Source organism: Mastigoproctus giganteus, chromosome 12 (assembly GCF_048544385.1).
Source record: "Mastigoproctus giganteus isolate SK-2022 chromosome 12, ASM4854438v1, whole genome shotgun sequence".
NCBI classification, from domain to species: domain Eukaryota; kingdom Metazoa; phylum Arthropoda; class Arachnida; order Uropygi; family Thelyphonidae; genus Mastigoproctus; species Mastigoproctus giganteus.
Genome location: NC_143586.1, coordinates 122,927,328 through 122,953,019, shown reverse-complemented (window position 1 = coordinate 122,953,019; position 25,692 = coordinate 122,927,328). Strand labels below are relative to the sequence as shown.

Here is a 25,692-nt window from a genome sequence, read left to right as displayed (position 1 = left end):
CAAAAAGAAATTCACTTGGAGTGGACAGGATCTATCCAATTATATTAAGGGAGGCAGCCAATGAAGTACGCACAGCTTTAGCATCCACCACTGTGGACTGGACATAATTAAGAGCATCATTGGATTCTGGGGTGGTCCTTGCGGACTGGAGATATGCGAATGTATCCCCAATTCACAAAGCGGGATCAAAGGATGACGCGAGTAATTACAGACTGGTACTTCTGTTCCAAAAAAAGTCACTAGTAAAAGAAGTAATGCAAGATCATCTAGACGAGGCCGCAATTATACTTCAGACACAGCATGTGTTTAAGTGGAAGTCTTGTCCGACCAATTTGATTGGATACTATGATTTTGTCACAACGGAACTGGATGCAAAAAATAATTTTCATATCATATACTTGAATTTCAGGAAAGCTTTTGATACTGTTGCACATAAGACTGCATACAAATTGGAGACGTGTTGCATTAATGGAAAGTTGTTGTTATGGCTGAGTGGGAGTGGTAATCAATGGCATTGCTCTTCGTGGACTAAGTTATTGGTGGAGTCTCCCAGGTTTCAGCGTTGGGCACAGTTGTTTTCTACATTTATCAGTGATATTGATGAAGGCATGTCAGGCTTAATGTCCATGCTAGCAGATGACACAAAGGTTGGCAGGGTGGTTAATGTAAGTATGCTACTGCAGCAGGATCTAGAATGAGCAGATGGGCCAAGAACTGGCAACTGAAGTTTAACCCTGACAAATGCAAAATACTGCATATTGGTAGCAGTAACCCCAGAGTAACAAACTGTGTAGTATTACACTCAGTGTAGTATAAAATGAAAAATAACTGGGGGTAATTGAGCAATCAGATAGGAAGTACTCTGCGGAATGCTGCCATGGCAGTTCACGGGGTTTTGTTAATGATATAAAAGAATTTTTATAGCAGGATTAACTGATTATCCCACTGTATAATGCAATGGTCATTCCACATCTTCAGTACTGCATACAGGTCTTGGGGGGCTTCATTTTAGGAAGGATGTGGAGCTGCTGGAATTAGCACAGAGAAGGGCAACAGAGTGCTGCTCTTATCAAATAAAGGCTCAAGTTCCGAAAATTGTAGCATCTGGAGACTAGACACCTGAGAGGTGTTTGATTGAGGTGTTTACGGTTTTGAATGGAATGAGAAGTTCAATGCTGAAAGCATTTCTTCCTCTTGCTCAGACCACACACACACACACACACATTGAGGGGTTTCAAATTGAGGAAGGATGGTTGCAGAACAGATGTGCGGAAATTTGCCTTTAGCCAGAGGGTTGTTCACTGGAAAGAACTTCCATCTGTTGCGGAAGTTGATAGCGTAAATAAATTTAAGGAAGAGCTAGACAAACTGTTGGAGGGAATGACAGGCGAAATGGGAGGTGTTGTGTTTTTTCTTTTCCTTTATTTTTGTCTGATCCTGTATAAGCTTTCTTTCTTGTATCGTTTGCTGATGCAAATGAATCCAGTTACGAACTTGTAATGTTTGGAAAAGCAATTGAGAGCCAGAACAAAATAAAAGCAGAGAACTAGCCGAAGTTCACTGAATTAAGGTTACAGTCTCCATATACTAAAAACTTGTAGGAAGCTTCCCCAGAGTTGTTCGAGACCATGTGGGATCATACTCAATGTTTATTATTTTCTTTAACTACATTTTTCATTTAGTAAACCCAGTATGTGACGCTGGACAGTGCATATGAGAAATAGTTTTGAATTTTTTAAGTAAGAACATTAATATCATCGTTTGCACGATCTCTTGCAGGATGATCGGGATTTACAGCAAAATGCATAAAGCAATGCAGCGGCTGGAATATTTTTCCACTCGAGAATGGATATTCGAATCTCAAAATGTCATGATGCTTTTTGGTAAATTAAAAGGCACAGATAAAGAGGTGAGTAACTTGTAGTTAATATAAAAGTTTGTGTGTGTGTGTGTGTGTATATATATATATATATATATATATATATATATATATATAAACTACTGTAATAGTAGATTACGATATGGTTTAGAGTTAAAGCCTCAAGTGTAAAGAGTTTAACTAATGTACAAGTGCAATTGCATCATTTCGTCAATTGCTTAAGTAGTTATAAATTGACACCATTAAGTATATCTCATATTTAATGGCAACTCGTTCACGAGTTGCCATGATAATGCACTACCTCGAATAAGTAACACTTCACCATAGGAGAAGACAATTGTTACTTATTCTCAGAGGATGCCATCCCCCATACAGCACCGTTTAGGAGCTTATTGGCTCCTCATCAGTGAGTGGGCAGGTAACCCAGTTGCGAAGTATAAATCCACAATATGAGAGATGCCTGATGGTGTGGAGTAATTTAGATTAAGATATGGTTTAGGGCTAAAGCCTCAGGTTATGTAAAGAGTTTAATGTACAAGTTAGTGTAATTGCATCATTTCAGTACATAGCCAACTGCTTAAGTAGTTATAAGTTGGCATCATTAAGTATATCGCATATTAGTTACCCTTTACATAACACGAGGTTGCATGGTTCACAATACAAATTTCAGTTTGAAAATGCCGTATTCAACTATTTTCTTGCCTTTACAAGTTTATATCATTTGAATAATAAGAAAAAAGTTACAATAAAGCTAATTATGAAATGCTGTCCAGTAAGTTTAGCTTTCACGCCATGCTAACAAAGGTTATACGATGCATATTAACCTGTGACAGTGGGTGGAAAAAAAAAAAAAAAAAATCAAAATGAGGGCTGAAAAAACATAGGATGTGCATTGGTTGGATATAATTGCCTTGCTGTTATTTCAGTCACCAATTCGCCCTTACTCACGTTTCTTCAACAAATAAGATTCATTTTCTGACAGGATGCCTCGAATTGTTTGGTACGAGTGTAACGTGCTTATACCTTTGTTGAAAGCCCTATTAATCGTTGGCAGGATAAAGGCCACAGTGATAGAGACAAAACTAATAATTTTGTCCCATATCCTTAGCAGATTGCTGAAAGAATCCCATATCTTTAACCCCTATTTTTATACCAAAAACAGCTGTAGGGCCTTCGGACCCTAGAGACGGTATGGTTATTTCACTACTGCACGGATCGAAGAACAAATCTCAGCTCAACCGCTAAATGTACCTGTACGACAAAAGCACTTACCCAAACCTACGTTGGTATAATTATGTTTATTTCCGAATTAGAAAATATGTACGTAATGGAGTCATACGTTTCGTGGTATTTTCTAGTTACCTTTTGTGATGGTGATATTACAAAGACAGCTGTCGCTGAAGGTGGTAAGAAACTACCACGAAACGTTGGTCTCCATAATGTACATCTTTCCAATTCGGAAAGAAACAATTATAGTAGGTGTTTACTTTATCTCCAAACAATACAGTTTACCTACCCACCATGTTTAATTTTTTATTTTTGTAAACCGTACAATATTAGTTGCCAGCAGGGTTAAGGTTATAAACCTAAATGTGGGTGCGCCATTAGTCAAATTTTGCAATTGCTGTATAAATAACTTAATGCAGGCTTTAAACAGCTTCATCAAAAGTCAATACATTTTATTCAAAAAAAAAAAGTTATTCAAAAGGAATTTTTTTTTAATAAAGTTTAAAAATTACGTAACAGTTACCTCAATCTTTCGTCCATTGCATTTTACTTATTATGCGCCAATAAAATTCAAACCAAAGCATATGGGTAGAAGTAACCCCAGAGAAACATACCAACTGTGTGGTACTACACTTAAGGTGGTAGAAAATGAAAAAGATCTGGGAGTAATTGTGCAGTCAGATATGAAGTTTTCTGAGAGATGCAGACAGGCTGCTAGGGCAGGTCATGGGGTTTTGTCAATGATATATAGGAATTTTGCTAGCAGGGAAAAGGAGGTGATTGTCCCTCTGTATAAGGCAATGGTCAGGCCACACCTTGAGTACTGCGTACAGGTCTGGAGGCCTCATTTTAGGAAGGATGTAGATTTGCTTGAGCGTGTACAGAGAAGAGCAACACGATTGGTGAGGGGAATGAAGGGATCCTCTTACCAAGAGAGGCTTAAGTTCTGCAAATTGCAGTGGCTGGAGACTAGGCACCTGCGCGGTGATCTGATTGAGGTCTATAAGGCCTTGAATGGGTTGAGCACGCTGAATTCTGATGGGATCCTTCCACTTGTTCAGATTACGAACCTACGGGGACATAAGTTCAAATTAAGAAAGGACAGATGTAGAATAGATGTGCGGAAATTTGCCTTTAGCCAGCGGGTGGTTAATTGCTGGAACAAACTTCCATCTGTCGTTGTTGAAGTTGATAGGTTAAATAAATTTAAGGAGGAACTGGACAGGCATTTGGAGGGAATGGTGTGTGTTTTTTTTTTTTTTTGGCTGATGCTGCATAAGCTCATACACTTGCTTTCTTGCATCACGTGCCACTACTACTACTACTTTTAACTGAATTATTTTTTGATTTTATTATCTAATATAGTGTCAAAATTAAGAAAATTTAAGTTCCACATCAACTACTTCTGGCCTTTATCTCCAAAAACTATTTGGTATACTTTGTCCATGATGTGCCCATTTGATTTTTGCAACTCCAGCTTGAAGTGTTAAATGATTTTATAAAGCTTGAATGGAAGAGACTAATTGCTTCATATTTATATTTTGTTTTTTTGCAGTATTAATAACAGTTCTTGTAGAAAATAACTGGGTTTAAAAAGTAACTTCCAAACTTTTTTTTTTCCCTCATCTGAAAAAAATTAAGTATTGTAATCCATCAGGAAAGGTGAAATTGTTGGTATATGTTTAGCAGAATTCAAAAACCAAAAACGTTTTTTATAATAATTAAATAAAAAAAGGAAATTTGGGATGTTAGGTTGGTGCCACCATATTTATAAACATTGCTAGCACCACTACTTCACCTATTCATAAAGTCACCATATGCCATTGGTAAAAGCATATAAGCACCCATAACAGTATCAAATATTTCAGGAATATAATATCATATAGCACTCCTGCTTTAAATACTGTTTCTCATCAGTGCTGTTTTCTTATCAGTTCTATGAATGTCATGCATTTTCTAATATTTATCGCACTCCCATTTAAAATACTTTTCCTTTTATCAGTTTTTGTGTGGTCCCAAGAAGGAATCAACCCAGATATCACCCTCTTTCCTCTTGATTTTTGGTATGGGGAAAGGATAATAGATCCCAAATCCTAGGAATCATTTATGATGCCAATTTTACTTCACAGAAATCATTTTACAGTATAGATGTTTATTTCACATTCCACTTCTTTCTTTGAAGGTAAAAAGGCTACTGTTTACAACTCTATCCATTTATCATTTCATTAGCATGTTCTCATCAGATTTTTTAAAATTCATTATGGTTCATCCACTTTTATTGCTAGTACAGTTGTTTGTTCAATATGGCATCAGTAAATTTCATTAATGGTAAACTAATTAAGAAGCACATCAGATGCCATTGCCAAATGGTCAGGGTGAAAAGCACATGTGCTTTTAGTGGACCATGGTTCAAGCTCATGTGGCTGCTAAACATGGTTGATGATTGTATTCATTATCAAAATAATGTAACCCCTCTGATCTAATGGTTGTGCCAGACTATATAACCTAGAACTTTATCTTGTGCACCCTGCAAGTTCTGAGGCTATTGTAGCGGGCATGTACATATAGCTTTAATAAAGCAGTTCCCGAAGTTCCTTCAAACCAGCTTTGTGTTGATCACCTCTACAAGATGATTCATGCATAACACCACTGTGTACTTAGTGCCTCTTAGCAACCAGCCAGCAAAAGCTGTCTGGAAATTTGCTTACCGGTTGCTAATATAATGGTAATATTACATTCACCTTGAGTATAATACTGAAGAAATATTTAATTTTGTAAAATCTTATAAAATTTTATGCTTCTTTAATAGCAGGCAGGGAAAAAAAACCCTGAAAATTGAATGTTATTAAAATATTAATAAATATGAAAAACAGTCCCAATATTGCATTCTCATTTTTAAACCATTTTTGAAATGATTGGAACAATTTCTTTTTTAATGCATATAAATAAAAAATCAGCAATGCACAAGAGTCTTACCCTCCTCTAGTATTTTTCTCTCTACTTCTAGACTTCATGCAGTAGTATCCCATCTATTTCAGACCATGCATAATGTGACTAGGCATCTTCATGGTCAGACTGGAAAGACAATACTTGAATATTCTCATTATACTGCAGCATAACTATATCAGAAGAGTTTACAATTCATAATTTTGATGAATACAACTGTTAATGTTACTTAATAGTCATCTAGACGAACTCATCTAATGAAACTCTCTCCATAGAACCCAACCCATATTTTAAAAATGGAATGCCTCTTTTAGTAAACTTGTTCCACCTCCTATCCCATCCCAAATCATAGCTAACTTTTTAAGTTTTTAGCTGATGACCAACTCAATGCAATTAATGTGCACTGTTTCAAATCACATTAATCAATTACTGATATGGCTTTTATGCTACTTAATTGTGTAATTTTTAGAGGCAGAGTCAATTAAAAGTACTGTACTAGTTTTAACCCTTTCACAAAGGAGTTTCCTGAATTCCTGCAGTGAGTTTTAAAATATGGGTTTGGTTCTTTGAAGCGTGTTTCATTAGATGAATTCATCTGCATGACTGTTAAATTTGACAAAGTGAAACTGTTGAATTTCTATCACCTTGGCCTTTTTCTTCCACATCTCAAATGATCCATGATCTACCTTGAAGTATATTAAAATTATAAAATTTGCTTTTAATGAATTAATCATATTAGATATCAGACATCTCAAATATATAGTTTAATTTTATTTCAATTAATTGCACTTTTCAGATTTTCAGCTTTGATATAAGAAATGTGAACTGGAACAGATATTTAGAAAATAATGTTCTAGGATTCAGGAAGTTTCTTTTAAAAGAAGACCCAAAAACAATTCCAGCAGCTAGAAGGGCCCTAAAAATGTAAGTTCTTCTGTCATTATTTGTGTGTGTGTGTGTGTGTGTGTGTGTGTGTGTGCGTGCGCGCGCGCATGCGCACACAAGGCTTTTTTATAAAATAAAAACTTCCAGAATGCTGATAAAGTCCCCCCCCCTAGGAAAGAGGGGTCTAGTGTCCTTCCCTAAGAAAATTGATTTCTTAGAAAATCAATGCAGCAAATTTGGAGATTTTACAAAGTCATATTTCAGTGTGATATTTTTTTTTTTTTTTTTTTTAATCTGAGATATCAAGGAAAAAATTATTTTATCATTTTGGTCACTTCGCCAGCACTAGTTTCTTTGTTCACAGTGTGTTTAATAAAATCACCTTTTCCTTTATGATGACCTCGATAATATAACACTTGTACAATAAACATTCTCATTTCCTGCGATGCCTTTAAATAATGGAATCATGAGAGATAATTTGACATTTCAAATTAAAAAAGTATAGTAAATTGCCCAAAAAGTAATGGATATTATTTATTATTCAAAATGGTTTTATAAAGATATCCACAGTAAAAGCATGTTTTCATATTTCTTACTGAGATTTCTTTTTTTTTTTTACTGTTTGTCTACAGCTGCATGATGGCCCTGAATATTCTATGGTTTTATTAAATGTTATTATTATTAATTAGCACTTCCTAATTAATTTTACAAATATATGTGGTCTCAATTCTAATCTCAACGATGTCCATTTCCATTTACACTCTGCCAAACCCCATGTACTTTTTCTGACAGAATCTCAGTTATCGGTTGATTCAACTACTGCTCATCTCAGATGCCCAAATTATTCGCTGTATGATTCCTTTTGCCTCAAAGTTGGTACTTTTGCATATGTCTGTTCTGATATTCCCTGTCAGAGACTTGGCAATTTTGAATCTCCTCTCTTTGATCTTCTCTGGCTTAAAATCACTCTACCTCATTGTATCAAATTCATCTGTTGTCTCTAACGTTCTCCCAACTCCACTAATCACTTGGAGCTCTTTGACTTCCTCTCTTTGCAACTTGACTTTCTCCAGTCCAACTTTCCTAACAGTGAGGTAATTTTCCTTGGTGATTTTAATATTCACAACTCCAGCTGGCTTCCATTTTCTAGTCACACCAACCCAGCTGGTCGAGATGCTGAGGCTTTTGCAATTACTAATGACCTTGTACAGATTGTTCATTTACCTACAAGAATACCGGACAATCCTAATCATATAGCCAATACACTTGATTCTTTTCTCACAAACAACCCTTCTAAGTACACGGTCGAAGTGAGAGGTCCTTTAGGCACTTCAGATCACAACTTGGTGATTGTCTTCTTCAATGGAGCCTTTATCTCATGGCTATTCCCAACCTCGTGTTTGGCATTACAAGAATACAAAATGGGATGACCTGCGAGACTTCTTTTCCTTGCTCAGATTACGGTTTCAAAACTTCTGATATCAGCATTTGCTCAGATCGTGTCGGTGAAATTATTCTTGCAGGAATGGAATCCTTTATCCCACACTCCACTTTTAAATCTCGTCCTTTATCTAAACCTTGGTTTTCCAATAAATGTGCTAAGGCTGTTCAAGAGAAGAATGTTGCATATCGTAATTGGCATGTTTCTAATTCTCCAGTTTCATTTTCTGCCTACACCAAAGCTCGCAACAATTGTAAAGCAGTTATTAATCAGTCCAAACTAGAGTTTGAACAGGCTAAGAGTAGAAAACTTGCTTCTTGCCCTAATGGTAGCCAAGCATTCTGGTCTCTTGCCAAAGCTATTGGCCGCAACTTTTGCCCATCTGTGCTCCCACCTCTGTCCAAACCAGATGGTTCTGTTGTCACTTCAGCCAAGGATAAAGCTGACCTGCTAGCATCCCATTTTCCTTCCAACTCATGTATTAATGATCTTGGTAAAACACCTCCCACCATTCCCAACACGCTCCATTCAATGCCTCCTGTGGTCTTCCGTCAAAAGGATGTCAGAAGGATTTTGACGAATCTTGATGCTAAGAAAGCTCCAGTTCCCGATGGCATTTCTCCGCTTGTTCTCAAAACTTGTGCTCCTGAATTTACTCCTATTCTTTGCCGCCTTTTTTCACTTTCTTATTCCAAAGGTGTTTTTCCTTCTGCTTGGAAATTTGCTCATATCCAGCCAGTTTCTTAAAAGAATGACAAATCCCTCCCATCCAATTATCGTCCTATTGCAACTACTTCTACTCTTTTTAAAGTAATGGAGAAATCAATTAACCGCCAACTCTTAAACTACCTAGAAACCTTCCGTCTGATCAACGATCGCCAGTATGGATTCCGTCAGTGTCAATCCACTGGTGATATTCTGACTTATGTTACTCATTTATGGACTCATTCAATGGAAAGGTTTGGTGAAACACAAGTAGTTGCTCTTGACATCTCAAAGGCTTTCGATCATGTCTGGCATAAAGGTCTTCTAAACAAGCTTCCATCTTATTCAGTGTTGGTTCCATTATTGTTTTCTATATTTATAAATGATATTGATGATGGTATATCAAGCTTAATGTCCAAGTTTGCATATGATATGAAGGTTGGCAGGTTGCGAGGACACTACTGATACTATGCTGCTGAAACAGGATCTGGAAAGGTTGAGCAGATGGCCTGTGAGGTGGGAAATGAAGTTTAACATTGACAAATGTAAAGTACTATAGATGGGAAACAGCAACCCCAGAGCAACATATCACCTCTGTGGTACTACACTGACAGTGGTAGAGAATGAAAGGGACCTGGGGGTGGTTGTCCAGGCAGATATGAAGTTCTCTGAGCAGTGCAGACGGGCAGCAAGAATAGCTCATGGTGTATTGTCAATGATATATAGGAATTTTTCTAGCAGGGATAAGGAGAGAATTATTCCCTTGTATAAGGCAGTCGTCAGCCAATACCTTGAGTACTGTATACAAGTCTGGAGGCCTCATTTCAAGAAGGATGTAGAGCTGCTGGAACGAGTACAGAGAAGGGCAACAAGATTAGTGAATGGAACAAAGGGGTGCTCTTACGGAGAAAGGCTTAAGTTTTGCAAATTAGCGTCTAGAGACTAGGCACCAGCGAGGGGATCTGATAGAGGTGTATAAAGCCTTGAATGGTTTGAGCATGCTCAATGCTGATGGGATTCTTCCTCTTATTCAGAATAATCGCCTGAGAGGGCATAAATTCAAATTGAGGAAAGACAGATGTAGGAGATGTGCAGAAATTTGCCTTTAGCCAGCGGGTGGTTGGTTGGTTGGTGGAACAGACTTCCATCCCTTGTCTTGGAAGTTGATAACCTTAATAAGTTTAAGGCTCAGCTGGACAAGTATTTCGAACGAACAGAGGGGTGAAGTGGAAGTGGTTTTTTTTTTTTTTTGCTGATGCTGTATAAGCTTGCTTTCTTGCATCAAATGCCTCTACTAATGCTAATGCTATTGTTTGTCAACTGATTTTAGTAATTGGTTATCCAGTTTTCTCTCTGATTGCTCACTGAGGGTGATGGTAGATGGCTCTCTGTCTTCTAACTTCTCCACTAATGCTGGTGTCCCCCAAGGTTCAGTTCTTTCCCGCACTCTTTTCCTCTTGTATATTAATGACCTTCTTCCATTGACTGGAAATCGTATCCATAGTTTTGCCGATGATAGCACATTGCATTCCACTTTCCATTTTGAGAAACTTTGTCCTGCCCAATCAGCTTCGACTTCTTGAAAATCTGCTACTAATTCCTTAAATGCGGATCTTCAGGTAATTCTCCAGTGGGGCAAAGAGAAATTAGTTGATTTCAACCCTTCTAAAACTCAGTCTTGTCTTATATCTCGCAAAAAGGATTCTTCTGCTCCTGTGCTTATCTTTAGCGACACTCTGATTTCTATGCAAAATGATATCTCTTTTGGGGATTACCCTGACTTCCAATCTCTCTTGGCACAAGCACATTACAAATATTGCTTACTCTGCATCTAAAAAACTTGGTTTTCTCTTTTGCTCTCAGCGTCACTTTTCTTCCAAACAGCTGCTCATTCTGTATAAATCGCAAATCCGCCCTGCCATGGAATATTGTTTCCACATCTGGGGTGGTGCCCCCAAAACCTCTCTCAGGCTTCTTGATTCCATTCAGAAGAGGGCAGTTAGGTTAATTAATGATTCATCTCTAAGAGAGTCTCTCCACTTGCAGTCTTATAGATGTACTGTTTCTGCTGCATGCCTCTTCTACAGATACTTCCATGGGCACTGTTCTTCTGAATTGGCTTCTATAATTCTCGCTCTCTTTCAAAACAGTCCAAACAGGTGTCGCCACCAGTCAACATCCATTTTCTGTCCAACTTCAAACTCACAGAACCAACTTTTCATCTTCCTCATTTGTTCATTCAACTGCCATTTTCTGGAACAACCTTCATTCATAGGTATTTCCTGAAAATTACAGTCTACAGAAGTTCGTCCAATGTCAACAAATATCTTCTTTCGCCTTCTCAACCTCTAACCCAAGCATGGTTCTAAGTACTGTAGGTTCTAATTCCTCTCGTGTTTGGGGTTTACATTAAAAAAAAAAAAAAAAAAAATTAAACATTGATTGGCAATGCTTCAATAGGATGAGTCACAAAGTCAAGGGCGCCTCCGTAGCCAGGTGGGAAGGAGCAGCAGTGCGTAGCACACACTTCTTGATTACACCGGGGTTTGAGCCCGTCACCACCAAATACAGGATGTGGAAAGGTCAGGGAATGACCACCCCTTATCCCGGAGCAATATGGCCTTAGTTGTTAATGCTCCTAAAAACCAAATAACAAACAAACAAACAAAGTCATGCTGTGCATCTACTTAATTGCCCAGTGACACATTGTGGCAAAGGCATTAGTAATAACAAATTTTATTTTAAAATATTTCTTGTTTTCTAAAAAAATGTTTCAGAAATGAAACATTTTTTATTTCTTTTTTTAACTTTCAGAACACTTTTCCAGCAGGAAAAAAAACCATGTGTGTGTGTACAGTTGGACCTCTATTTAACAAAATTTGTTAGAGGGGGCTTAGAGGGGAACAGGTATCCTGTGTGTTATCAGACACTCAGCCTAAAACACTGATGGATCCAACATCTCTCTATTACAGAAGATTTAGGAGAAGTCCAGTTGGCCTGCCTCCCTAAAATCCACTCATGCACACCTTCTCGATGGTAAGCCCTGGTCCGTCACTTAGGTGGCAACGAACGTGTAGAGTGGTTCTATTCAAGACGCCTGGTCAGCGTGAAGAGGAAAAGACCAAACCCTCCAGCAATGAGAGCACAACAATACAAATGGCCCTCAGTCCCCAGCAGCTTTCACTCTCCCTCTTACGGCAGCGAGAGGATCAGAGTGGAAGCAGAGGGTGCTAAGAATCTCTGGGTACGACCAGGCTGCCATGCACGGAAACTGAACTTGGCCTGTTATAACGTACGATCACTCATCGGTGAAGACAGGATATTAGAGCTGGAAAAGGAATTAGAAAATGTGAATTGGAATATCATTGGTTTGGCTGAAACAAGAAGAAGAAATGAATCACTTATAAGTTTATCAAGTGGAAATCTGCTGTACACTAATGTAAACAGTGAAAGGAGTGAAGGTGGAGTTGGGTTTCTGGTCCATAAAGATTTTAAAAACAACATTTTGGAATTCAAAAGTACATCACCAAGGGTGTCAAGACTAATATTCAAGATTTCTAAGAGGTACAAGCTAAAGATTATTATGATTTATGCACCAACATCGAGCTATGATGATGAAGAGGTTGAAGAAATGTACACTGAAATTGAGTCTTCTAGATGAGCAGAAAACCCACTACACTATTATTATGGGGGACTTCAATGCTAAGGTTGGAAAAAGGCAAAACAGCGCAGAAAGAGGAACTATAGGAAATTTTGGAATTGGTGAAAGAAATAAGAGGTGAAAGACTTGTGGAATTTGCAGAATCTCAAGGACTGTCAGTAATGAACCCTTTTTTTCAAAAAAAGGGTGAACAGAAAGTGGACATGGAAGAGTCCAAATGGATTAACAACTAATGAAATCGATTTCATCCTCACTAACAGAAGATATATTGTGAATGATGTTACCATTCTGAATAAGGTAAATGTTGGAAGTGATCACAGAACGGTAAGATGTACACTTGATATAGATAATGGAAAGGAAAAAACTGACTCGAGTAAATAATACAAAAGTTTTTGAAATAACAGAGGAGGAGAAAAAGCAGTATGTACTGCAACTTAAGAACAAGTTTGAGCTTCTACAGACTGCTCAGGACCAAGATATCGATGAGGAATATTACAACTTTCTGAAAGTGATAAAGCCCAAGAAACCTATAGGGAAACAGAAATCCAAAGAAGAAAAAATTAGTTAAGAAACACTTGTCATGATGAACCAAAGACGACAAACGAAGAGCAATAAAAACACTGACAGGGAGAAAATTGAGTATACTGAGTTATGCAAAGCCATTAGAAATAAACTCAGAGAGGACATAAGAAGATTTAACACAAGAAAAGTAGAACAAGCATTAAGGGAAAACAAAGGATTTAAATCAGCAGCCATGAGCAGTAATACAGAAAGACAAATGATACTGAAACTGAAGAATAGCGATGGTGTACTTATAAACAGCAGAGAAGGCATAATTCAAATAGCAGAAGACTACTATAGAGAATTATACAAGGAGCGAGGGAATGATACCAGCAGTGGGGAAGATGGATTGCAAAGTAGCAACACATACGACATACCCGATATTCTTCCTGATGAGGTAGAACATGCATTGAAGAAAATGAAGAATCGGAAAGCCCCGGGGGAAGATGAAGTTACTTTAGAGTTGTTAAAATTGGGAGGAAGAGACATAACACAAAAACTGGCAAGGCTCTTCACAAAGTGCATTAGAAAAGGTGTGATGCCTAAGCAGTGGAATAATGCAATCATAGTTTTGCTGCATAAGAAAGGAGATAAATCAGAAATTGGAAATTATAGACCAATTAGCTTGTTATCCCATATCTACAAGTTGTTCACAAGGGTCATTACTAACAGATTAGAAAGAATACTTGATGAGAATCAACCGAAAGAGCAAGCTGGCTTTAGGACAGGATTCTCAACTATGGATCACCTTCACGTAATATCACAGCTAATGGAGAAAGCAAATGAATATAAAACACCATTATGCCTGGCATTTGTGGATTATGAAAAGGCATTTGACTCCATACAGCATAAGGCAATGTTTCGGGCACTGGAAAGACAAGGCATAGATACTCCATATATTATGATTTTGAAGAAAATATATGAGAGTGCTACATCCTTTATTAGACTAGACAAAGACAGTAGCAAATTTAAAATCGAGAAAGGAGTTCGACAAGGAGACACAATATCTCCGAAGCTGTTTACTGCTGCCCTTGAGGAAGCTTTCAGAAGATTAGACTGGTCGCAGAAAGGAGTCAATGTGAACGGAGAGTACCTAAACCATTTACGATTTGCAGATGACATTGTGGTCATAAGCCACAATCCCAAAGAATTAGAGGAAAATCTTAATCAGTTATGCACAGTTAGTAAGGATTTTGGACTAAAGATGAATACGGCTAAATCAAAAATAATGATGAAAAAGTATGCCACGGAAAGGGAAATAATGATTGAAGGAGCAGTAATTGAAAAGGTGGAGTCATATACTTATCTGGGACAAGTTATTAGCTGTAATAATGATAAATGGCTGGAAGTCAAGAGAAGAATAAATTTTGGATGGATAGCATTCAGGAAATATAGTCACATACTGAAGAGCAATATCCCAGTTTGTCTGAAACGTAAAATAATGAATCAATGTATACTCCCCACCATGACTTATGGAAGTGAAACTTGGGCACTCACCAAAAGAATGGAAGAGAAGCTAAGAACTACACAGCGAAGACTGGAACGAATTATATTGGGAATCACACTGTTAGATAAGAAGAGAAACACATGGATTAGGCAGCAAACTCAAGTAAAGGACATTCTTATCAAAACTAAAGAACTAAAATGGTCTTGGGCAGGACAGATAGCTCGAAGACATGACAGATGGACTAAGAAAATAACAGAATGCCAAGAGGAGCTAGAAGAAAACCTGGAAGACAAAGGCGGAGATGGATAGATGAAATTCATGAGTTTTTGAGTAGTAAATGGATGGCCAGTGCTCAAAATAGAAGGAATTGGAAAGTTGCTGGAGAGGCCTTCATCCTGCAGTGGATTGAAAATGGCTGATGATGATGATGATAACAAAATTTATTGTTCACTTAAAAATTCGTTAAACAGAAATTTTGTTATATACAGATGACATTTTCAACAATGAAAAATACTGTAATTTAGTATTCAGAAATATAGTAAAAGATGGGAAATAAATGGGAACGAATAAATTTTCTAACATTTTAAAACAATTAATTTATTAATACATAAATATTAATAAATTACTTCTTACCTGATGCTTTCAATATATTAGTACACTTTTAAGAATTATTTTGTAAAATATTAGGTTATTTTTTGTTGTACATTGGATTTTACTGTACATCATTCATAAAAATGTTGACATTTGTTTAAACACATATATTCTCTTTCTCATTTTGTTCACTGAAGGCCTTGACACAAAGTTTCAAATGCTGCCAACATTTCATGTTTGGAAGATTTAATATTGCCCTCATTTTCATCCAACTCATCAATATTGTCACTTTTTATGTAAACCCCAAACACGAGAGGTATTAGAACCTATAGTACTTAGTACCGTGCTTGGGTACTTTGAATATGCTCCAAAACGTTGGAGTCACCTGGATATTCAGCTTCTATGACATCATTATCAACTACTAAAAATTTGTGAAGATTAATTTCTGAACTGATCAAACCTTGCTTGGAACTCTTCCCAAGATTGCCCAATATCATGTAGTAATTCATCCCTCTCATTGCTGTTAATTGGCGTTTTAGCAAAACCTGCTTTTGTGAAACAATTCTTAATCATCGATTCGTTATATCTTAACTTCACACTTTCACCAACTTTGATATGCACATCTGCAAATCTATAACAGAATCGATAGGTTGGTTGGTTTCCATTCTTGGTATAATTTTTTTCAGCATGTACCTTCGGTAGTGCATTTTCAAATTCTTGACAATGCCTTGGCTGCAGTTTAGACAAGGAATTCAGAGGAAAGAAAACAAGCTTCCCACTTGTAAGTTTTGAAATTACCAAAGGAAAGTTGGCAGGGCATTTGTCGACAATCAATGCGATTTTTCTGTTTTCTTTCATCATCTTTCTATCAGTTAACATCCACTGTTCAAAAATTTTTCACTTGTTGTCCAAGATTTTTTGTTGTAATTGTAGTCAACTACACCTAAACATTTATCACCTTTTAAAGTCAGTATCTTGTTTGGCAAACATATTAAAAAATAGACCTGTTTCATCAATATTGAATGTCTTTGGGCTGGTAATCCTCCATGTTTTTCAAAAATATTTCTTTCCAATGGGTACAGTCTTCTTTGATTACAACCCCACTTTTACCAGAGATAACTTTTTAGAGTAAGCCATGGTGTGTTTTAAATTTCTCCAGCCAACCAGATCTGGCTTAGAATATTTTATGCCCCCTGAAAAGATGCATACTCCATATCCTTTTCTTTTATTAATGGTCCTGCTATTGGCTTGGCTCCGAGTGCCAAGCGATTTTCTTCCTGTGATTATAAAGTGATCTCCAAAGTGATATAGTTTTGTTTATTTTCTAGTGTGGCTGTTATTTTATTTACTTGTAGTGGTTCTGTGCTTTAAAAGTCAAAAGTAAGAACCCAGAAAGGCAACCCACCTTTCTTTTCTTATTTATATATATCACTAACCAAATCCACTACTTCAACAACCGCTTGGTCACTGGTGGCACTCCTGCCTCCACATGGCAGGGCCAGTAACATGGGGGAAAAACCAACCCTCGGAGCTAAAAGGAGCAAAAATGGAAACAAGTGAATTTCCACATTTAGAGCTGAAGTGCTCTCAACATAGTGACAAATACGATACTAACCGTGACTTCTCTCTCTCTCTCTCTCTCTCTCTCTCTCTCTCTCTCTCGAAGAGAATGAAAAAGGACACTGACAGACAGGAATCACCAGCTTTCCTAATAATACATTTTGTCAACACAGCCTGTGAGCAAACTCTCCCCCTTCATCATTCAGAGATGCCTCGAACATGCCGCAGGTTCACCAAAAATGGTGAAACGTCTCCAAACTGTAGATTTGTTAATAGAGACCACCAATTCTCGACACTCTGAACTATTATTGTGTTTCGCATCCTTGAGTGGAATCCCAGTTCAAATCACACCACATAACACCCTCAATTCTTCAAAGGGAGTGATCACTGAATGGGATCTATTGAACATCCCTAAAGATGAAATTGTTCAGGAACTTAAAGAACAAAAAGTCACACAGGCAAAAAGAATCACGATCCATAAAGATGGCAGTTTAGTCCCTACCCGGAGTATAATTTTAACTTTCAGTTCTGCAAACTTACCAGCTTCAGTCAAGGCAGGATATTTAAACTGTTACATTTGGCCATATATTCCAAACCCCCTAAGATGTTTTAAATGCCAGAAATTCGGCCATTCCCAGACAGCATGCTGTGGAGACGCAGCATGTGCAAACTGTGGGTATAAAGCTCATGCACAAACAGAATGTAAGGCATCAACCCCACAGTGTTCAAATTGCAAGGGCAACCATCTGGCATATTCCAAAGACTGCGACCTTTGGAAGTTGGGAAAAAAAATACAAAAGTATAAAATTGAAAATAAAGTTTCCTACCAAGAGGCAAGAAAACAATTAAAATTAAGTATGCCAAAATGCACTTATGCTTCTGCTACTTAGTCATCAAGCAGTAGCATGTCAGACAGAAGTATCCATCCTTCCAGACACATAGATCTCAGACTGGGCTTGATTAGTCCCCTCGGATCATCATCCATCTCCACCAAACGTAGTAGACTAATGCAATAATACACAATTAACAGTTCCATCCCAGAGAGTCCCCCCCCCCCATTGTCAAACATTAGATAATTTGCAGAAATTTGATCCTGTTGACTTGAAGCAATCTCACCTATCAAGCATGGACACAGAAGGTGCTTCCGTAGTCAGGTGGGAAGGAGCAGCAGTGCATAGCACACACTAAGGCCTTGAATGGGTTGAGCACGCTGAATTCTGATGGGATCCTTCCACTTGTTCAGATTACGAACCTAAGGGGGCATAAATTCAAATTAAGAAAAGACAGATGTAGAATAATGTGCGGAAATTTGCCTTTAGCCAGCGGGTGGTTAATTGCTGGAACAAACTTCCATCTGACTTTGTGGAAGTTGATAGGTTGAATAAATTTAAGGAGGAACTGGACAGGCATTTGGAGGGAATGGTGTGATTTTTTTTTTTTTTTTTTTGGCTGATGCTGCATAAGCTCATACACTCGCTTTCTTGCATCACATGCCACTACTACTACTACATTCTTATATAATAGCTATACCGAAGCCTGGAAAAGATCATTCGAATCCACACAATTATAGACCATTTTCTCTAACCAGCTGCTTGAGCAAGACTTTGGAAAAAATGGTTCACCATCATCTCACCTGGTATCTTGAATCCCGAAACATAATCAGTAACAATCAGTTTGGTTTTCGAAAGAATAGATCTTCCATAGACCTCATGACAAAAGCTGAATCAATCATAAGAAATGCATTCATCAGAAATCAACATCTCGTCATGATATGCCTTGATATAGAGAAAGCTTTTGATACAACATGGTGACGCAGCATCCTAAGAGATCTCCATTCTATTCATATGAGAGGGCATTTACCATATTTTATTCAAAGCGTCCTTCGACACAGATCTTTGCAAGTTAAGTACCGGCAGGTTTTATCTCAAACATATATACATGGAGTCCCACAGCTCTGTTCTCACTACGAATAAACAATATCACAAACCGCATTCCAAACACAGTTGATTCATATCTCTATGCAGATGACCTTACCATACCCTGCCATTCCCAGAATACGAACTATATCGAGAGGCATCTACAAATATCCATTAATAACATTGAATTATGGATGGCACAAAATGGTTACAGACTGTCAAGCCACAAATCTACAGCCATACATTTCTGCACAAAGCACAGAATGCATCCTGAACCTGAGTTGCATTTGGCCAAATACCCTCTACCAATCGTAAACAGTATTAGTCTCTTAGGGCTAATTTTTGATAAGAAATTAAACTTCCAGGAGCACATAAAATATCTAAGAACCACTTGCGCAAAGAAAATGAATATACTCTGGGCCATCTCCAGTACATCTTGGGGTGCAGATCGTTATACCCTGCTCCACTTATATAAGTCCCTAATTAGATCTCAGCTAGACTACGGAGCACCTGTTTGACTCAGCTAGGGAGAGCACCTTAGCCCATCTTGCGCTCATCCAACATTCCTCTCTTAGGATAGCCCTAGGTGCATACAGAACGTCACCAGTTCAAAGTCTTTATGTTGAGGCTCACAAACCTCCAATTAGCATCAGAAGAAAGATGTTGCTGATGAATTATTCAGCTAAAATTAAAAGCCTGCCTACTCATCCTGTTTGGCCACTCCTGCATGATCCCCAGTGGAAAACCCACTATGCAAATAAACAGAGAACAATTCGGCCTGCTGGTATCAGACTGCAGATGCTTGTAGAAAGCTGGAACATCCAGTTAGATAATATCCTTAGAGAATCAAAGAATCCAGATCCCCCCCCCCCATGGAGATTAGACTAGGGGTCAAGCCCGTGACCACCAAATACAGAGCATGCGGAAAGGTCAGGGAATGACCGCCACATATCCCTGGAGCAATATGGCCTTAGTTGCTAATGCTCCTAAAAACCAAACAACAACAACCCCCCCCGTGGACTACCTTCACTTTATTCTGATGAATACTTTCAGCAATGGGGTAAAGGTTCCATAGCAAAGATTAACATCCAACAACTACATTATACTCATACACAAAAGTACCCCCACTTTACCAAGATCTATACTGATGGTTCAAAGTCTGACAATCAAGTGGGTGCAGCTGCTGTCTTCCCTTCTAAACTGTCTCATTTTCACTTCCAGCCGAATGTAACAATTATACCGCTGAGCTTCATGCCATTAAGCTTGCTCTGAAAAATATCTCACTGCTGTCAATAAATAAAAGTATAATATATATTGATTCACAAAGTGCTATGTTAGCTTTGAAAGGCACTTCCTCACCCAACAATCCTTTATTAAAACTCATAAGACATAAGCTGATGCAGCTTCATGAGCATCAACAAACATCTTTTCTTGGATCCCTGGCCACAGTGGTATTCCAGGAAATTAATGTGCACGATGCTGCAAAGCATCCTTCTAATGTAGCTTCAACAAATGATCTAGTCCCATATCGTGATTATAGACACAAAAGAACATGCATGGAACAATGGACACTTCTGTGGAAAATGCAAACAAATAGAGCTATTTCAAATAAAACCCGAACCACAATTATGGATTTCTAGCCTTCGTAAAAATAGAAAAGTAATCTTAGCCAGAATCTGAATAAGTCGCACTTGCCTCACACATCTATATCTGCTTGCAGGGAATGATCCTCCTCAGTGTGTGCACTACTTACAACCTCTTACAGTAAAACATATAGCCCTTGAATGTAACTTGTTTAACAATGCCTGACGAATGGCTTTTAATTTCATTTCAGATCTGCAACAACCTCTGTCTCTCAATAGCATCATAGGCAAAGAAGCAAATCTCTCTGAATTCTTTTTCTTTTTAAAACAAATTCAAATGTATGACTGTTTCTAACTGCTGTACAAACAATCTTATATTTAAATTGAATTGATTTGGGAGGTGCAATATGGCCTAAGTTGCCCTTGTGCCAGAAAACACCACAACAACAACGGCATGTTTTGGTCTCAAAGTTCACCCACTTAAAATAGACTTCATCTACATCTTCATATAGGCATAATTTCGCATGCTTCCGACAGGGTCCTGTTTCCTCAAACAGTTTGAGAATTGAAAGTTATTCAGAATGGTTGAAATGCTAATGAGATACCATATTTTATAGTTTTTTTTTTTTAATTCCCCGATCTACACTATTAAGCACTTCCACCTTTTTTAATACACTTAAGGATTTCCTCTCAGACATTGTAAGGTTACTTGCACAGCAGATAAAACAAAACTGATTTAGGGACAACTTGAATCTACCATGTTAACAGACGAGTGAAATTTAGTGCGATTCCTGTGAATGTGAGTCCACATTGGGAATATTCCTTAATCTTTGCCAATGTGTGTGGACACATAAATAGCAGTTAACCAGTGCACCTTCTCTGTATAGTAGGTGTGGTTGTATCCAGTGGTGGGATTCAGCCGGTTCGGTAGAACCGATACCTAATTTTTTGTTGAGTTCGGCGAACCGGTTGTTAAAATTGCACTTGTGATCAGGGTTCTCTCTAAGGTGGGCGCCTGGGCAGCCACCCAATGTGGAAATCACAAATTTACATTCCTTACTCTTCTTTAATGTTCATCTACGCAACAGCGTATTCCAAGTGCCCGTAGTAATGTTCATTCGGTCCATAGGTGAAAAAAATTAGACGGAACTATGCTGTAATATTTATTTATTCATTTCATAAAACTCATCATACCTTTGATGAAATACTACATTTTTATTCCCTCGCGTTTGTAACTTAAGTAAACGAATATATAACGTAGGGAGAAAAAGTGCCAAACAACCAGGGAGGATGACACACTGTCATTTGTTTCAGCTTTGTGTTACGCCCTAAATTCACACGAGATATTATGAGTGCGTTGGTGTTCCCCGATCAATAAAAACAATAGGAAGCTAGGACACAACGAACCAAGAGAAATATAGACAATAAGAAACCAAAATCAGAATTGGCCTTGGATGGTACAAAACAGTCACAAGCACAACCACTCCAACTTGAAGAAAGCAGCACGTCAATTATTGAAATAAAAAAAGAATAACAACTCCACAATATAACAATTTTAAAGAAAAATATGACTGACTGGTAATTTTTAACAAAAAAGTTAGGTTGCGAGTATTGTGCAAAATATGACTTTATAAAAGAGAAAGGTGTTCATGTGTCAAAAGAATGGAAAAGAATGGCATCAGGGAAAAATAAAGAGGTACACCAGGCTTCTCTAAGGAAAAAATATGAAAGAACATTTTTCATCAAAAGCTCATAACATTTGTAAAACGAACTTAAAACAATATGAACAGGAGTCAATAACAAAAGTAATAGATACGATGAGTGAAAAATATTTAAGTGCTACTTGTAGAGTGTTTAATACAGTTTACAGGCTGGCAAAAAGATGTAAACCGTTTTCAGACATAGGAGATGAGATAGAAGTGCAAATTAAAAATGGATTAGATATGGGAATAGGAACATATTCTCGTAAAGCTGCTGTGAAAGTAGTTGATTTCATTGCAAAGGAAATTAAAAAAGAAATATTTAATAAAATTATTGAAAATAATCTGAAATATGTTTGATTATTGACGAAACTTCAACGATATCCTGCAAACCAGTTATTATACTTTTCTTAAAAGTTGAGGATTCAGCTACATTACCAACAATTTTCGTTGAACTAGTTGAATTGGAAAAACAAGATGCGGAGACAATATGTTCTTCAGTTATGGAAAGTTTAAATGATGTTAGGCTTACTAAGAACTACTTAGAAAAAAATTTAATAGGATTTTGCTCCGATGGTGCCAGCGTTATGCTTGAGAGAAAATCCGGAGTGAGCACTAGGATTGCAAAAGAGTTTCCAAACATAATATGGCACTGTTTAAATCATTGCCTCCATCTTGTTTTAGATGATTTGATAAAGGAAATAAAGCAAGTCAGTCATTTTAAAATATTTATTGATAAGATATATACTATTTTCATCAATCCAATAAGAACCAAATTGAACTTTCCAAAATATCCGAACAATTTGGAATTTAAATTATAAAGATTGGTAGAGTTTTGGGACCAAGATGGGCTGCCTGTAGTTTAAGGTCAACCCTAGCTGTGGCGCGCTTATCCAGCGCTACATCACTATTTTTATTCAAATAAAAAAGTTATTTAAATAAAAAAGTACTTATGTATGGCTGCCTGTCTTGAAAATATATATTTTATAACTGATTTGGCATTGATGATTGATATTTTAAATGAAATTTCTCTTCTTTCAAATGCACTGCAAGCAAGAAACATAGGCATACTAAAGGCTGAAAAACTCATGATAAGATCTATTAAAGCATTTCAAATGCTCAGAAAGGAAAAGGGTCCATTCGAAAAGCTGATGAATTAATTACTTCAGAAACCCTCAAAAATATAAAATTTGTATAAAATCATTGATTTGTCAGGAAAGACTTTTAGAAAACATCGTAACAAATTTGAAAAAAAGACTAATGGATTGTGAACATTTAAAAGCAAGTTGTAGCCAATTTCAAGATAGGAATAAATTACAATTTCTCAATTTTTGGAGACAGATTACTGGAATATTGAAGAAGTACTGGTTCCATGGAAAGCAGCTGAAGAACAATTGCTCATATTTATTGACATTTTTAATTACCAAATTGATTTTAATGATTATCGAGATTTCATCGAAAACGTTTTAAAAAATTCCCAGAATTATGCAATTCCAGAAAGTGTTCAAAGAGCTAAAAATATTGTCAGAACATTTAATTTAAGTTCAGCAGAAGCGGAAAGGGGTTTTTCAAAGATGAACATAATATATTCAGAGAAGAGAAGTCGCCTAACTGTTTCTAATAAATCAAACACAATGACTATTATTCTAATCGGCCTACCTCTAAAGGAATGGGATCCTACTCCTACAGTGAAAAGATGGTTAAGGATAAATCACTCAGCCTTCAATGCTCGGATAAAAGCGAAATTGCAAGTGAAGACGCCAATCAAGAAGCAATAACAGTTTCATTGTTTTTTGTCAGGTATTATTTCATATTTTTTCATTAATATTTTAAAACTCTTTCTTATAACATAATCTAGTTTTGTGGACCTTTTTTATTGTTCTTATTTGAGTATTAACTGCATGAAATAATAAATTACCTTTCGATATATAGTTTTTTTATACTTAGAACAGTCATTAGGGCAGCGAACCGGTTGTTAAATTATTTGAATCCCACAGCTGGTTGTATCATTGCCATCTTGTTAAGGTGGCAGTAGTTGCATAGGTTTTACAGGCACCACTAAATTGTGAAATGTTTTAGCTCTTTAAATCTAAAGGATTAATTCTAATCCTTTTTAGCTCTTAATCCAGGCGCCTCCATAACCAGGTGGGAAGGAGCAGCAGTGCGTAGCACATGCTTCTTGATTAGACTGGGGTTTGAGCCCGTCACCACCAAATACGGAGGATGCGGAAAGGTCAGGGAATGACCACCGCATATTCCCGGAGCAATATAGCCTTAGTTGCTAATGCTCCTAAAAAACCAAATAACAACAACAGCTCTTAATCCCTGATTTTTACAGAATCAACTATATTGCCTAAATGTCAGTGTGAACAATGTGCACTCAGGTGTCTCAATCATTTCATTGTATGGAAATTTTCTTCATTATACAGAAACTATTTTCAATGTTAATGACCATGAGGAAATCAAAAAAAATTTCTAAATAGAAAAAATCACTATATGGAAGTTCGTTAAAGAGAGGTCAGACTGTGTGCGTGTACACACACACACACCTTAATTTGATATACTCTACTAACTTAAATAAGATACACTACTTGGGGAAAAAATTCAATATTTCATACATGTACTTGGACTTCGTTTTAGGACTTTTGACTTTTTATGTTAATTTGTTTTTGATATTAATTTTTTTATTGTTTTTAATCTGTTGATAATAAAAATTTGCTTTGAATACCATCTGTTTTTTTTTTTTTTTTAAGTTAAAATTAAAAACCCTTGGTGGGATTTTTTTTTTTTTTTTTATCTTGAAACATTGTAAGCAAAAATATTGACGAACTATTTAAGAAGAACATATGCAACATACAATTTCTGTAGCTATTGTAGAGGGCATGTACATAGCTTTGTTTCAGCAGTTTCTTAGGATTCTTTCAAACCTGCTGTGTTCAGTATCTCTGCAACACCATTCATGTATTTTGTGTTTTTATTCTTAGTGATGTGTAATGTTGAATGACTAGCCTAGTGTGTTAGTAACCAGCAAGCAAGCAAGTCATCCTAGTAACCAGCAAGCAAGTTATCACTCCTGCTTTAAATACTGTTTCTTGTTAATCCTGTTTTGTTATCATCAGTCCTATGAATGTCATGAATTTTCTAATATTTATAGCACTCCCATTTAAGATACTTTTCCTCTTATATCAGTTTTTATGTGGACCCCAAGAAGGAATCAACCTAGATATAACCCTCCTTCTTGGTTTTTGGTGTGGGGAAAGGTAGATCCCAAATCCTAGGAATCATTTATAATGCCAATTTTACTTCACACCTGGAAATCTGCAGGCTGGCTCCCATCCTTGGAAGGATTTGGGCCACCTTCTGTACAAAATTAAATTACTGTTTTTTGGCTTCTTGCCACAACCCTGGGGTTGTAGTTAGTGTCTCCTAAAAGAAAGGATGGGGGGGGATAAATAGCTATATTATAAAAAGAAAAATAATAAAATAGAAATTAAAAATATAAATAATAAAAAAATTGCATAAGATGAAATATGAAAGGCAGAACTTGGATAAGAAAGATAACTCGAGGTAAAAGTTGGATTTAATGCTGT

The 25,692-nt window shown here is 36.9% G+C and overlaps 1 protein-coding gene across 2 annotated transcripts in view; it reads left to right on the top strand.

Moving 5' to 3' along the window:
• The window catches only part of LOC150077386 (fatty acyl-CoA reductase 1-like), a 292,403-nt gene that overhangs the window by 247,364 nt on the left and 19,347 nt on the right, over positions 1-25,692 (top strand). For both annotated transcript variants that reach the window (XM_090386667.1, XM_090386666.1), the window contains exons 12-13: positions 1,780-1,909; positions 6,849-6,976. In XM_090386667.1, the coding sequence (XP_090242793.1) occupies positions 1,780-1,909; positions 6,849-6,976 (258 nt within the window). The remainder of the gene's footprint in view (positions 1-1,779; positions 1,910-6,848; positions 6,977-25,692) is intronic.